The sequence below is a fragment of the Carettochelys insculpta genome, chromosome 1 (genome assembly GCF_033958435.1).
Source record: "Carettochelys insculpta isolate YL-2023 chromosome 1, ASM3395843v1, whole genome shotgun sequence".
NCBI classification, from domain to species: domain Eukaryota; kingdom Metazoa; phylum Chordata; order Testudines; family Carettochelyidae; genus Carettochelys; species Carettochelys insculpta.
This window is the reverse complement of record NC_134137.1, coordinates 316,665,168-316,680,402: the sequence shown is the minus strand read 5'-3', so window position 1 is coordinate 316,680,402 and position 15,235 is coordinate 316,665,168. Positions and strand designations below refer to the sequence as shown.

The 15,235-nt window shown below is 37.0% G+C and overlaps 1 protein-coding gene across 5 annotated transcripts in view; it reads left to right on the top strand.

Annotated features, from left to right (window-relative positions):
• USP15 (ubiquitin specific peptidase 15) overlaps positions 1-15,235 on the top strand; it is a 137,860-nt gene that overhangs the window by 70,332 nt on the left and 52,293 nt on the right. The window contains exon 7 of one of the 5 annotated variants that reach the window (XM_075013833.1): positions 7,963-12,648. The exons of the other annotated variants lie outside the window; for them this stretch is intronic. Within the exon in view, the coding sequence (XP_074869934.1) occupies positions 7,963-8,008 (46 nt within the window). The 3' untranslated portion in view covers positions 8,009-12,648. Of the gene's footprint in view, positions 1-7,962; positions 12,649-15,235 lie in introns of those variants that run through there. 5 annotated transcript variants of the gene reach the window in all.

Here is a 15,235-nt window from a genome sequence, read left to right as displayed (position 1 = left end):
TCTAGTAAGAGAATCTGTCTAAATGGGGATTGTAGCAGTGGTTTTCTTTTTGTCTAAGATGGAAATCCTCTACTTGTCTACAAAGAATTTTCTACTGTTTGGAAAACAGTCTTATAAAGTACTTTCTACAATTTTTTTTCTGGAAGAGTATAATAAGGTTTTTATCCCACTATCAACCACAGCATTGTGAAGGCGAGCAAGTAGATGTTGCATTTTGATTGGGAAATTGACATGTCCATTTTGCAAGGCTGACATATGATCTTGGTTTGACTACTATGTTTTGCTTATCTGCATGCATCTAGAGGCATGTTGGCAAAATTTTATCTTAAAATAGCCTTTCTAGACAACTGATATACTAAATCTGAGATAAAAAAGCATATTGCAACACATGTTCCAGCCCAGACAGTATGTCGTAGAAGACTGCAATACAGTATGTATTTTCATTCTAGATTCTGTGTTTATCTGTCTGAACTAGGGGAGTTAACTATTCTGTTTAATTGTGCATTTAAGGTGACTTTGTTATTGCACAGAATTTTTCTTACAGTAGCTTTCATTTTAGAGCTTGCTGAAAAATTTTCAGTTGAGTAGGTTTTTTGATCAGAAAATAATGATTTGACAACATTGAAATATTTCTAAGGAACGTACTAATTTTTGTCAAAGTTTTCACTAAAGTTATTGAATTACTTTGTTTTGACGTTATAATTTTAATTTATGTAAATCAAAACAAAGCAATTTGATCTTGTTGCCAATGAAACACTTTGACTTTTCATTCTGACCTGGAAATTTGAAATGTCACTTTCTTGTGGAATAGAAATACTAATTATTTTCCAGCTCTGCTTAATTTCGTGTTCTAGAATACCAGCTCAGCTTTGTCTGATACATCATCAGATCATCAGTCTGTTATGTGCTACCATAACATATCTGTAACTGAATGGCAAGTTATCTGGCTCCAAATGTGGGGACAGATAAGGAAATGAAAACTAAAGGACTGTAGAGATGGTTCTGCCTATGATACTCTCATCAAGATTCACGAAATTCTAGGTATCATCTCCAACAGCACTCTAATTTGGTAAATAATGTCATGGCACTCTGCTTTTAGTAAATCAGTAAGGAAATGGGAATATGGTATATTTTGATTTTTCCTTGAAGACTTTGAAGGTAAAGAAAAGCTTTTCATCCAAACCAAAGAAGTAGGTCATAAATTGTATTAATACATTAATATAATTTATCAGCTTCTAATGCATTCACACCTTATTTTCATTTGCAAAATAACATAGGTATGCAGACAATCTTAGTAGGTGGTAGACTTTTGTTTCCACATTACAAATTTAGAAAGGTACAATGGCATTAGTGATGTTTGTTCTACAGGCTTCACATCTGGAAAGCAGAAGTGTTGCAAATTGACATAGCCATGGATTTGTGAAGTGATTGGAAAACAACTTAATTATTTATACTGTCTTCCTTTGCTATGCCTGTCTCCAGCCAGTTTTATTCTGTCACTTTTATTAGCCTCCTTTCGATCTCTTGCCTGTTGCTTTGGTGAATAGGAAGTGTCCTACAGTGTAACTGCAAATAGAGAATCGTTTTTTCTTTACCTTGACACTTGCTTCTTAAGTGTCTTCCAGTAAATGTGAATTTTGAGTTCCTTGTGTTTATTCAGGTGTTCTAAATTTATATTTATATATAAATCCAATCTCACGAAAAAATGTATGAGACTTTTCCATTATAGAATATTAAAACTAGAATTCCACAAACAGGCAGTCTGTTTGGAATCCAGCAAATAAGAATAAACATGGCAAGGTTCTGTGGAACTAAAAGAGATTGGCAAGAATACAATACAACCAATCAGAAATTACCATCCTAAGGGCAGACCTACCTGTAATGGGTTCTGTTTTCTAGCGGTCTTGCATTAAACATTTGTGAAACAGATTTCTTAGGATGGAAGAAATAAAGCCTATTTTATGTTGCATTGAGCCTTTGATTCCACTTTCATCAAAAGCATATTTTATTTTCTATTATATTTCATTTGTCATGACTGATGGCACATCCCCAGAGACCTTCTTTTTGTCTTTTCCTCTACCATCTCTTCTTTGAGACAAGCCTTCTATAGCACATTAGTCCCCTACTGAAGTCACCCATACATATATTTACTGGAGAAAAGTCTGTATTTTAACTTCAGTATCTCAGATAGAGAAGTACATATAGTACATTGTTTAGAAAGATCCAAAGTTTGAACCTTAAAAACCATGGACAAATTAAAACTCTTCAAAAAAGTAAGATCTCCTCAGCCATGTCTACACTAGCCCCAAACTTTGAAATGGCCATTCCATCTGCTGATAGGAATAAGGGGACTTTGAAGTAGGTGGGGTCCTTTCAAAAAGGAGCCCCGTCTGGACGAGCCGCGCAGCGGCGAGGCGCATCAATTTCAAAGTGCCGCGGCCGCCCGCATGCTAATGGGGCACTGAATATGTATTTTAGCACTTCATTAGTAAACTTCAAAATGGCCATTTGCATGGCCATTTCGAAATTTGGGGCTAGTGTAGACATAGCCATAGTGGCAAAAAAATCATCTAATCACTTGTATACTCATTGCTTTCAGAATTGGTAACAAGTTATAGCAAGGATGGCCACTTGCATGCACTTACTCCTTACAGCCCTGTCATCTTAGGGTACCACTATATTTCTTGAGAAACTGTTGGCTTCATTTGTATTAGAAGCAATGAGACGGGGTGGCCATTTTTGTTAAATGTCTTATTGAATCAGTCTCCCGGAGAATATGAATCATGACTGGTTTTGAAAGTTGCCTTGTGTGGCAAGGTGCCCCTTTGTCATGGATCAGGTCCCTTGCCTCTGCCCCTGGACTGTAGGGTCTGGGCTGCAGCTACCCCTGCTGTTCTGGTTGGTGGCCAGTTTCCTTCCCCTCCTCTCTCGCTGCCAGAGATGTCAGCCTAGCTGCGGGAGGGGAGCCCCACTACTCCTTTCTCCCCATCTCTCTTATGGGCAATCTCCCCACCTCCTGATCTGCTTCTGGCTTCTCCTTATTTCCCTCAAGATGTCTCTCAAACTCCTCTACCACCTCTCTTTCTCCCCCCCAGCTGTTTGCCTTGGCTGCTTTTAAGCCTGCAGGCTGTCAACACAGCCTGTCCTTGTTAACTGATTGCCTAGCGCCACTCCCTGTTGCCTCCACCTGAGAGCTTAATTAACTCTTCCTGTTCTTCTCCTAGCCCAGGCTGGGTCCTTGGCTGCGTTCCACCTGGGCTCTGCAGGCCTGACCCTGTTACACTTGTTAATGGACAGTGTGTGGCTCAGTCTTATTCAGATTAATAATAAATAGAGTCACTTGAAAGTAAGTAATGCTGAGTTTCCTAGAATATTTTTGTAAGCCACTAAAACTGATAATAGAAATGCAGGCTACTGCATGCTACAGTCACATCCCATCTTGCTATAATCTAATTCAGGGATTTTCAGCCTTTTTTTTACTTTGTGGTGCTCCCACAACATCTTACCAGAAGTCCAAGGTCCAATGGAGTGACCTCCAAACTCCTGGCTTCAGTCACCAGAAGTGGGATGCAGGGAGGGCATCAGGCTTCAGAGATGGGGACTTCAGCCATCTAGTGGGAGGAGGGTGCACTTGGAGTTGAGGGAAGAAGGATGCTTTTGAAATTGGGTTTCCTTTCAAAGGAACCCTATCTACATGGCCAGTTTTCAATTCAAAAGTAGCACTTGTGATGCTCCGGGTAGCTGCCATTATGCAAACGAGGCACTGAATATTCATATCAGTGCCTCATTAGCATTTTTGCCCCTCTTCACTTACATGCCCCTTCCAAAAGGGAGGGGCATATGTAGACGTAGTCTGAGTGGATTTTTTCAGAGAACTATCCACAATTACTCCAAGATCTCTCTTGAGTGGCTATCACGAAATTACTCCCTGTCTCTTTGTATATATAGTTAGGATTATTTTTTCCAATGTGCATTACTTTGCAATTATCAGTATTAAAATTCATTTGTCATTTTGTTGCCCAGTCACCTTGTTTTGTGAGATTCTTTTTTTTAGAATTTCCTCACAGTCTGCTTTGTTCTGAACTATTCTGAGCAGTTTAGTATCAAATGCAAATTTTGCCACCTCACTGGTTTCCCCTTTCTTCAGATCATTTATAAATATATTGAATAGGATTGCTTCCAGTACAGCCTGGGTGGGGGCACACTAGTTACCCCTGTCCATTCTGAAAACTGATAATTTATTCCTGCCCTTTGTTTCCTGTCTTTTAACCAGTTATCAATCCATGAAAGGACCTTCCCTCTTATCCCATGACAACTTACTTTACTTAAGAACCTCTGGGGAGGGACCTTGTCAAAGGCTTTATAGAAATCTAAGTACGCTCGATCAACTGGATCCCCCTTGTCAACATGCTCGTTGATTCCCTCAAAAAATTCTAGTACATTAGTAAGACGTGATTTCTCTTTACAAAAACCATGTTGACTTTTTCCCAACAAATTATATTCATCTATGTGTCTGACAATAGTATAGTTTCAACTAATTTGCCAGGTACTGGCATTAGATATACTGGTATGTAATTGCCAGGGTCACCACTAGAGCCCTGTTTAAATAGTGGCATCGTATTACTTACCTTTTACTCATTCGGTACAGAAGCTGATATAAAGGATAGGTTAAAACCCACTGTTTATAGTTCAGCACTTTCACAGTTGAGTTCTGAAAGAACTCTTGGGTGAATATCATTTGGTCCCAGTGACTTATTACTGTTAAGTTTATCAGTTTGTTCTGAGACCTCCTCTAGTGATACCTCAGTCTGGTACAATGCCTCAGATTTCTCACTTAAAGTGAATGGCTCAGGTTTGGGACTCTCCCTTACAACCTCAGCTGTGAAGAATGAAGCAAATAACATATTTCATTTCTTTGCAATGCTCTTATCATGGTTAAATGCTCCTTTAGCATCTCAGTCATCCAGTGGCCCCACTGATTGGTTAACAGGCTTCCTCCTTCTGATGTATTTAAAAATATTTTTCAGTTAGTTTTTGAGTCTTTGGCTCGCTGTTCTTCACACCCCTTTTTGGCCTTCCATGTTATATTTTTACACTTTATTGGACAGGTTTATGCTCCTTTCTATTTTCCTCTGTAGGATTTAACTTCTTTTTAAACAATGCCTTTTTATCTCTCACTGCTTCTTTTACTTGGGTGTAAAGTCATGGTGGCACTTTTTTGTTTGTTTTACTGTGTTTTTTAATTTGGGGATGGTTACTTGGCCAGAGCTGGCTGCCATGGGGCTGGCTGACCAGCAGAAGCCATCTGCCGCCAAGCTGGGTGACTGGCTGGTGGCAGCAGTAGCCCCACTCCACCATCCGGCACATTTGATTATCCAGCACTCCTAGTTCCTCTGGAGGGACAGATGATAGAGCTTTACTGTATATTTTTAACTTAAGAATTTGACGTACATTATGTGCTTAGATGATTAATGTGACTTGAGTTTTATTGAGGATTTAGACATATGTACAAATAGTCTGAAGTTTTTATTCCTTTTGTGGATAATACTATAAAAATTTTCTTGCCCTGAGAGTATATGAACACTTTTTTTAAAAAGTATATTTCAGGGCTCAGAGTCACATATTTTTTGATCAGAAAAGTTAGTCTTTATTCAGCTTGCATTTTCTGTTCTGAGTTAGTTTCCAATCTAATTTTGAAGCAAAATATTTTATTTGTAATAAAAGAAGCTTTTAAATTCATTATCCTTTTGTGAAGTAATGTATCTTTTAAAAATATTTCATGTTCTTGGATATGCCAATTTCTGAATCTTTCTGTCAGAGTAGCATCATGCTTATTTTTTTCTAACTTGGGTACCCTTGAATTTTTTTTTACCATTTAATCTGACTTTGGACCCAGCAGTTCAAAGCCAATAGTAAAGAAAATTAGAGAAAGCAAAGATGCTTTTGCCCATTCGTTCCTAAAACTTATCATTTGTTTTTTTTTCCCCTTTTTGTTCTGTCAAGCAGCCACAGAAACTAGTGCTCAGATTTCCTACAGCCAGTGTAGAAAGTTAACTCCAAATGCCATTATTTCCACTGTCTTTTAAGAATAAAGCAATTTAGACTGTCAAAAGTTTTAATCGCATCCAGTGATGAGATGAGCCAGGAGGGTGCTTATGACTGGAATGAATATAATATTGTAAAGCTTTATAAATTTTATTCAGCTGTACCCTTAAATTCATTTTCATCTCTCTTGATTACTTTGGTATTACTGTTTCTGTCCTGAGCCTAGCTTGAGCCACTTTTAGGATTTTATATATTTAGCCAGGATATTAAGGGCATGTTTACTTTTTCTTGTTCTTCTTGGTTGATTGATTGATTATCAAACATAGTGAGTGGTATCACCCTTTTCTAAAACTTTGAACTTTTCTCAAAATTGTAATTTAGAAGAACAGCTCTGGTCAGCATTCAAGCCTATTTTCCCTGTTATAAATATCACATGCAAAAAACTTTGACAAATTATAAGAACATACTGGGTCAGATGAAAGGTCAGTCTAGCCCAGTATCCTAACAGTGATGAGTGTGAAGTGCTCCAGAGGGAACAAGCAGAATAGGTAACCATCAAGTTATCCATTCTGTGTCCCTCATTCCTAGCTTCTGGCAAAGAGGCTAGGGACATAATCCCCGTCCATCCTTGTTAATAGCTATTGATAGATCTATTCTTCATGAATTTATCTAGTTTTTTTTATATCCTTTTATAGTTTAGGCCTTCAAAACATCCTCTGTCAAAGAGTTCTACTGGTTGACTGCACATTGTGTGAAGAAATACTTCTTTTTAATGTTTTAAATCTGCTGCCTCTTAATTTTATTTGGTGACCCCGAGTTCTTCTTATATGAGAAGGAGTAAATAGGACTTCCTTATCTACTTTCCCCACACCAGTCATGATCGTATAGATCTCGATCATAGTGCTTCCTTGAAATTAAGTTAGTGGGAAGTTTCCAAAGGAGTAGCTCAGAATTTTTCAAAGCCTCACAAGGCTTTGGGGTATGAATCTATGTTGTAGTAATAATTATCATGCTAAAACACAGCCATTCTAAATGGTTTACACATTTTCTGCTGTTTGATCAAATTTAAAAAAAAGTTTAATTGTGCTTATACTTACTCACTATATGCATTATTTCCTAAATAACTGCTTTGTTTTGTATTAATTTGAGATAAAAATCTAGTTCAGAATATGTTGAAGTCTGGGGAAAAAAGGTATGGCTGTGGAGTGAATTGCTCAATAAAATATTTTATTTTTGTTTATTATTTGTATTCCTGCAGTATAAAAGAAGCCCAGTATTGTACCAGGGCCCCATTTTTCTAAGTACTGTACAACAAAATGGCAATCTCTGCCCCCAAAATCTTACAATCTACATACAAACTTACAATGAGGCAGTATTGGGCAAGATCTAGTAGCTTGTCCGTTTTCTTATTTTTTGTAGGTTTCATGCTAAAGTTGAGTTCTGAAAATGGCTTTAAGTAAGTCTATTTAGTTGATTTTGTGGCTGTTTATCGGATATATTCAAAGTTGGGTTTTGTACTTATACACCTATATAGTAGATTTTTAATGCACTAATTTTATGGGGGAAAGTGGTTGTCAATTGTATCAGCTTGCTAAAATTTACTGAACTTTAGGGTAGGCATGTTCCCTGCTAATCTTCTTTTCCCTCCTCACGTTTCATCTTCCTTGATGCTTTACTTTTACAAGCTCGCTATACAGAGAGGAGATTGACAATATAAAGAAGTAGACTACTGAGCTGTAGTGAGCTGTGTGACTGTCATGGCAGAGTGAGAAAGTAGGCTTGGTGAGTTATTCTAATCCCTCCCGTGGGTGAGTCCAGGACTACAGGGGACAAGTGAGAATAGAATAAAAGAGTTGAAAAGATCCAAGCAGGCTGAAGCCCTCACTATCACCCTTCTTCTTCCCCTTTCCTCCCCAGGGGACTGCAAGGAGCAGCAGGGCTGAAGATGGTCTGTGTGTCCTGAGCACATTGGTACTGCCATAGCAGGAGATACACTTCCTTTTTCTCGCAGGAAAAACCTGAGGATTGGAGGAACTGGGAGGTCCATCCCCCTCTAACCTGAGAAGATCACCCATAATTACATAGTTTGTCTCACAGTTCATGTCTGTCCCAGAAATGAGGACAATGGTTGGCACCACTGGAAGAAAACCTCTGCGAAGCAGGAGGGAAAACAAAAAAGAGAACACAAAACTGAGTCAGAGTTAAAAGACGCAATCATGTGGGTGGGTAGTAAAATAGTAGCACAGACTACCGCTGATTTAAAATTGCTGCTGGAACCCATTTCACCAAACTTGAAGAAAAATTGAATGACACACTAGACACCATGAATAGTACAATAAATGAACTAGTAGTAGCCATTACAGACATAGACTCTAAAATTAAATTAGCATTGAAAAGGGCCATACAGAACCAGGTGGAGCTATTTTAGCCTTGGAGTCTCAAGTCAAAATATAAACCAACTGTAAGATTTGTAAAATACAAGTCATATGAAAAAGTACCAGGATCCAAGGATTTCAAGAGGTGGGCCAAAGGCAATACCCCATAAAATAGTCTGAAATGTAGGCTAGAAAAACTTCTACTCTGTTGGTCAAATCAGATCAGATTAAAAAGGCCCACCAGATCAGACAAGCAGTGAACAACAGAAATTTGACTGGACCACCTTCTATCATAACACAGCTACAAAACTTTAGAGACCAGGTTTTGATTCTGAATACAGCCAGGAAGTTGAAAGAAATAAAAGTGGAGGATAACCTAGTCATCTTCTACCGAGACTATTTTGTTGGTATACAGAAAAAAAAGGGTCAGATTTACAGAAGCCCTAAAACAGTTCCATAGCAAAGTGCTTTGGTTTGCATTGGTTTTTCTTAGGCATCCTGAAGGTGTAAAGGGAGCCAAATTCACACTTTTTATACTCTAGGAGAAGCATAAAAATTCCTGAACTTATTCCAGGAGACCAAAAAATGAGGACTAATTACATACCCTTGATTTAAATTGTATCTGGAAAGGGACATAGGGATGCCTTTTGTATGTAAAAGACCACATAAATTATTCATGCTAAGGAATATACTTCCCTGGAGGTAGAAATCTGTAGTATGATTTAGATATTAAATTATTGGGAATATCGTTAAGTGAAGGTGATACAAAAGATCCAACACTTTTTTTGGGCATAAGCCTCTCAAAGTCTTTAAGACAGTTTTGGAGGCAAAGTGGAATTAAAAATAGGAAAGAAGCAACATGGCTCTTGCAAGGGAAGGAGTACAATAGATGCAATGTTTGCACTGAGACTTTTTTTTCACAGAATGGAGGAGGTAACTGCGATGTGTCATTAGTTGATCTTGAGAAAATATATGGCTTGGTCCTTCAATAGCTGGTGTTTGGAGTAGTGAGAGGGATGGTGGGTCAGGGGACGTGTGAAGATGACGGAAGAGCTGTATAAGGGGTCAGACAGTTTCATGGGCTTACAAGACAAGTAAGTTCTGAGAGTTTTGAGGTGATAGTCATATTGAGACAAAGCAGTGTGTGGAGTCCATTTCTTTGAATCCTAATAATGGATTTAATTAGTACGTGAATCAAACCATTGGGAGTTAATATATGCTAATGATCTGGACCTCTTGGCTGAGGAATTGGCAATATGAAATGAAAATGGTCAACTGTGGTTGAAGACCATGGTTTAAAGGTAAACATTTTTTTTTAAAAAAAAAAGCCACACAAATAGGGAATTTGGAAGACGAGATATAGGTTGAAATTTGAAATTTCCAGAGTGAAGCTGAAGCAGACAAAAGAATTTGTACAGTTGGGAAGTAAGCTTGGTTCTACAAAAGGGAAATCTAGAAGACTGAAAAGAAGAAACCAGTTTTCATGGATGACCATGAAAAAGAAGACATGAGTATTGTGGGACTGGCAATCGGGAAACAAACTGAAAGGAAATATGTATGCTGCAAGTGTTGTTGCTGCCTACTGTATGTTTTTGAAATGGTGAATCATGGTGAGTCTTACAGAGATAGAAGAAAGATGGTACAGGTACAAATATCCTGAGTAGAACAGCAGCAAGCTAGCAGATGAGTGTTCATGAAGGAAAACAGGGAGGATGAGCTGACTGGACATAGTTCATTTGAGGCACGTTTGGTATGTAATAATAATAGGTGAAACGCAAAGTATTGGGGGAAAAGTACAGCAAAAAATCACAGTAGATACAATGGAAAGCCTCTAGTAACAGAAGTTTGAAGATAAAAAATTGGAACTGGAAGTTGTGTAATGAATCATGGGCACCTCCAACCCCCTTTAAATAGAAAAAGAAGTCACAAAGTTAATTAAGGAATTTTCAACAAAATGATGACACGGGAATTAATAATAAGAATATAAGTATTAAGAATATCCGGTTAAAGAAATGGGAACAGTCTGGGGCTTCTGAATTGGTAGGGGACTAAAACAATAATAACGTAAGAAAGGTACTTTCTGCTTTTGAAAAAGCAGAAGTTTGTAGTGCCAGTTCTTCAAGAAACTGATCTCAAAACAAAAGAAGAAATCAAATTTAAAGGCTGAAAGAGAAGAGTATTTATACATCTGTGCCCCAAATTAAGATAGCTCATTTGTTAATATTTTGGGAATTATTACAGCAGTTAGGAATTCATAGGTAATTGCAGATGACTTTAACCATTGACTTCATTTCATATTAGGTAGATTACTAATTAGTTGAGAAGCTCCATATAAAAAAAGCTTAAATACTAGGGTCATGTTTTTCTCCAAAACTGCCAAAATATGTAAAACTTATATATCCTAGTATATAAAAAATGCACATAAAATTTCAGTGTTAGAATTGTATGAAATATCTCTCACAATGCAATTATCTTCATGACTATGAAGTCTAATTCTGGAATAAAAGAGAACTTGGGGATTTAGTAATATATTCTTAAAAGACACACAAGCTTTGTGAAGAAAATAGAAAACTATATTGATGATTATATAGAAGATAATCCCTTACAGGAAATATTCCTAGAAATTAGCTGAGGGAGTCCTTTAAAAAGTATTGAAGTGATGTACTGTGTCATGTAATAGTTATGAGGGAGGAGACATAAGAACCTGTTGATTTAGAGGAGCAAATTTACATTTTCAAAAAGAAATATTATTTGACTATTAATGTAGACTTACTTCAAGAGATTAGGGTAGAAAAGCATTAAAAGCGCTGATAACAAGTTAAAAATACATCTCTCTTACTTGCTGAACAAAGGTACTTTAAAATGGGGAAACAAATCTGGAAAATTACTACCCAGACTGATTTCCAGCACAAAACCCAGCACACTTATATCCTAGGCTAAAGACAGAAGTGGAGTACTCCCTCCAAAAAATAGGGGGGAAGGGTTAACAAAATAATAGAATATTTTAGGAAAATCCACACTAGCAAATATGTAAACATGGAAGAATTGAGATATAGTACATTGCAGGTTTTTTAAAGGCCCTGGGTTTCATATAATGACTAGGTGGCCCAACACATAGGAGGAAATAGAGATGGTAATGTCATCACAAAAAGCAGAGAAGAGTTTTGCACTAGATGGATCTACCACTGAATTCCATAAAATGTTTTAAACACAGGTTAATTCCATTGTCAGTTAATGCATTTCAGCCTTCATGGGTAACAAAGTGCTTAATAAATAACTTCAGTGAGATGTGTATAGTTTGATACTTAAACAGAATAAGAATTCATGAGATCCAACATCTTATAGGCTCATCTCTTCAATAATTACAGATAGTGAGATTTTAATTAAATTACTAGCGTCCAGATTAGAGACAGTAATGTGTAAACAGTGCGGCAGTGCGAAACTGGCTTTCTAAAAGTAAGAAGCTCCTTAAATAACACAAAAGTCCTCCTACTTAAGGTACAAGATTCTAAGAGCACTGCATCTCAGCTACAGATGCAGAAGAGACTTCTGACATAGTAGAATGCCCATTTTTGTTTAGAATGTTGGAGAAATATGATTTTGGGGAGCACTTTCATCCACTTCTGAAAATAATCTGCACACATCCTAAAATATTTTGGGGAAATGTTTCAAAAACTGAGCTAATAGCCTTATACAGAGAAAAAGAAAGTGGTGTCCCTTATGACCCTTACTTAATTTAGTTTATCAAGCCATTAGTAAATAACAATAATAATAATAATCAGGAACACTGAAGAAATACAAGGAATAAGTGCTGTGGGAACAGAAAACAGTTTTGCTATAGGTTAATGTTCTTAAGACTTGTATACAACATCTAAATAAATATTGGCCATTATTGAAATAATGACACATGTAGTCTCCATCTTAGTTCCTGACCAAACTACTCTGAATCTGAGATACTACATCTCTGCACCAAAATATACCTGCTAAATTATAAATGGCCATTGAAGGTGATGTTATTGCCTAAATATCTGATGTTATTGCATAAACTGGGGCGGCAACTGAAGTTAAATATTAAGCTATTAATGAAGATTATTTATAATGACCTAGAAAAGAGGACATTATTACGTTCTTGCATAGTTGAATTCATATACTTAAAGGCTACATCTATATGGTATGCTGCTGCCAGCAGGGTCATGAAAATGAGGGCAATCAACAATGCCAATGGCTGCTCATTTGCTTAGTCATGTGAGATCACTGTCCTGGCAGAGGCTTCTGTCATCACAAAACAAGTAATGTAGATGGGGTTCTGTCAACCAAAACCGCTCTTGTCAACAGAACTCCATCTACACAGCTTGTTTTGTGGTGACAGAAGTCTCTGCTGGGACAGCGATCTTGCACAATTACACAAATGAGTGGCAATTTGCATTGTTGAGCGCCCTCATTTGCATGACACTGCTGGCAGCAGTGCACCATGTAGGCAGCCAAAATGAATAACCTGCTAATAGTGGTATATATGTTTTCCATGATTCTCTTTACAGTTCCCAAAAGGTGTTAAATAAATTTTGAGTGCTATTCAGATATTCTTGTGGTCAAATCAAAAACCAAGAATCAGAATGGAATGGCAGAACTGTCCAGTTGAAATGAGATGCCTGGCACTGCCAGGCTTCAAGGGGCACAAATTAGAACAGTGTTGGAATGGGTCATTAACAGAGAGAATGAAAACTAGCGTATACATATGCATAACTCGGAGATGGTTTGTGTAACATATTTTAAAAGTTAGTCTGTTGAATCTGTGTATTCTGTTTTTGTGTATGTAACATCAGAAATATGAACTGTGAATCTGTTTTTAATTCTAAATGTGCTAATTAGGGCCAGTAGTAATAATTTAGGGACTTAATGGCTCGGTTCTTGAACTGATGACCCATGAATGGTTTGATTTTTCCTGCAAGCCCAAACTGTGGTTGGTCCTAGAAAGACTTGTGGCCATGCCACCAGATACTAGAATCCATCTTGATGGGGATGGGGAGACTGAACAAAGAGGGAAAGCCCTGGGTGAAAAAAATCTGTTGAAGAAATAGAAAGCAATCAGTCCATTATCTTTAGCTGGACTTTGAAACTGACTCCGCCACCCTAAAAAGGATACACATGAAGAAACCTGAAAACAGAGGAAAAGAACTCTGAAAAGTTGTAGAGCAATTGTGGAGAACTTTGTTTGGTTCAGGGGCCACTGAGCCACAGAAAAATTAGCTGGGTGCTACATACAAGTGAGAAGGTGGCGGGGGAGCCTTCACTGACCTAGGCCCCAAGGGGAGAATAGAAATTCTCACAGATGCAGCCCCAAACTGAGAAGTAGGGAAAAAGGGATATAAGCAGGCTGTTCTTTCCCTTTACTTTACTTTTCTGTAGTGAGGAGACCAATTTCCAGGCAAAACCCCAAAAACTCACTTAAAAAAAAACCTCTCTAAATAGCTATTTATGTTAAACTAGTAAAATGTCTGACGCACAATCTACACACACTGTCATATTCTAAATCATGAATTTAAGGTGCCATGGGACTGCTTTTTTTGTTTTGTGAAGAAACAGACTAAAATGGCAAACTCTCTGAGACTATCCTGAATCATGTTCTTTTCAGGAGACCAGTGACTTGCAAAAAATTCAGTGAGTTGAGAAGCTTAAGAATTTTAATTAGAAATAGCTGTGTAGCTACTTGACTGGCCAAATGTTCATGTGACCTTGAATACACATTAGGTTATCAAATCAAAGTCAAATAAAAAAATAAATGCAATGCATTTAAAATCAAAGTAACACTGTCCAGTAGTCAAACATTTTAATCACCACTGGCATCTTAAGAATGCAAAATTAAGTCCCTGATTATATCCTTCTGTGAGAGAAACTAAGTATACATCAATATTTCATTTTCAGAGCTACGTACTAGCTCGGATACTAACCAGGCATCATCACAAACATGGGGTTGACATAGGTAAAGACAATACTATTTTCTGTAGTTGTTGAATGGCATACTTTATGTATAAAATGAAGATAATTCTATTCATTTCATTTCACAGTACGTTCTTGAATATGCCTATGGTAAATATTTCATTCTGTTACAGGGCTGAAGTTTCAGAATTTGGCTGAGTACAAATAAAATTTAATAAAGAGCTGCTGCATTGAAGTAAATAATAAATTACCCTAAATATTGCCAGTTGTCTTTTAAAATATAATAATACTGTTTTACAGAAAATGTGGATTTTACATTACTACATTAAAAGATGTCCTGATTTAAAACCAGAACAGTGTCCTTTTATGTCTCTCAGCCTTCTACATATTGCTGCATGCTCTGAGTGCATATTCTTCAGTCAGATATTTACAAACATATGCTTTAAAGATAATACAGTCAAAATTTCTTGTGTACTGTATTTTTAAATTAGTGCTGTATTTAGGAAATGCTTTTGGTCTTAGACTCTGTGTTGTTATAGTTAAAATAGAGAGTTGAGTTTTTGTACCACTGTCATCCATATTTTGACACCGCCAATATTCAACATGCTTGCTAGATCTTGTTGGTAGACATTTTGCCATTCCTGCAGGACTTTTAATAAAAAGAAAAAGTGAAAAATAAACATGAGAATGACTTGTGAATACACTTCAGATGTCACATTATTTCATAGCAAATGCTTATTTTTATGTAGGTATTTAGAATATGGTTATTTCCCATCTAAGTAAGGAGGAAAAAACTTTCTGCTGGCTGCCTTACTTAGAATCAGAAAAAAAAATTTGTTTGTCTGTCTTTGGGGGAAGATCCCTTTAATTATAACACT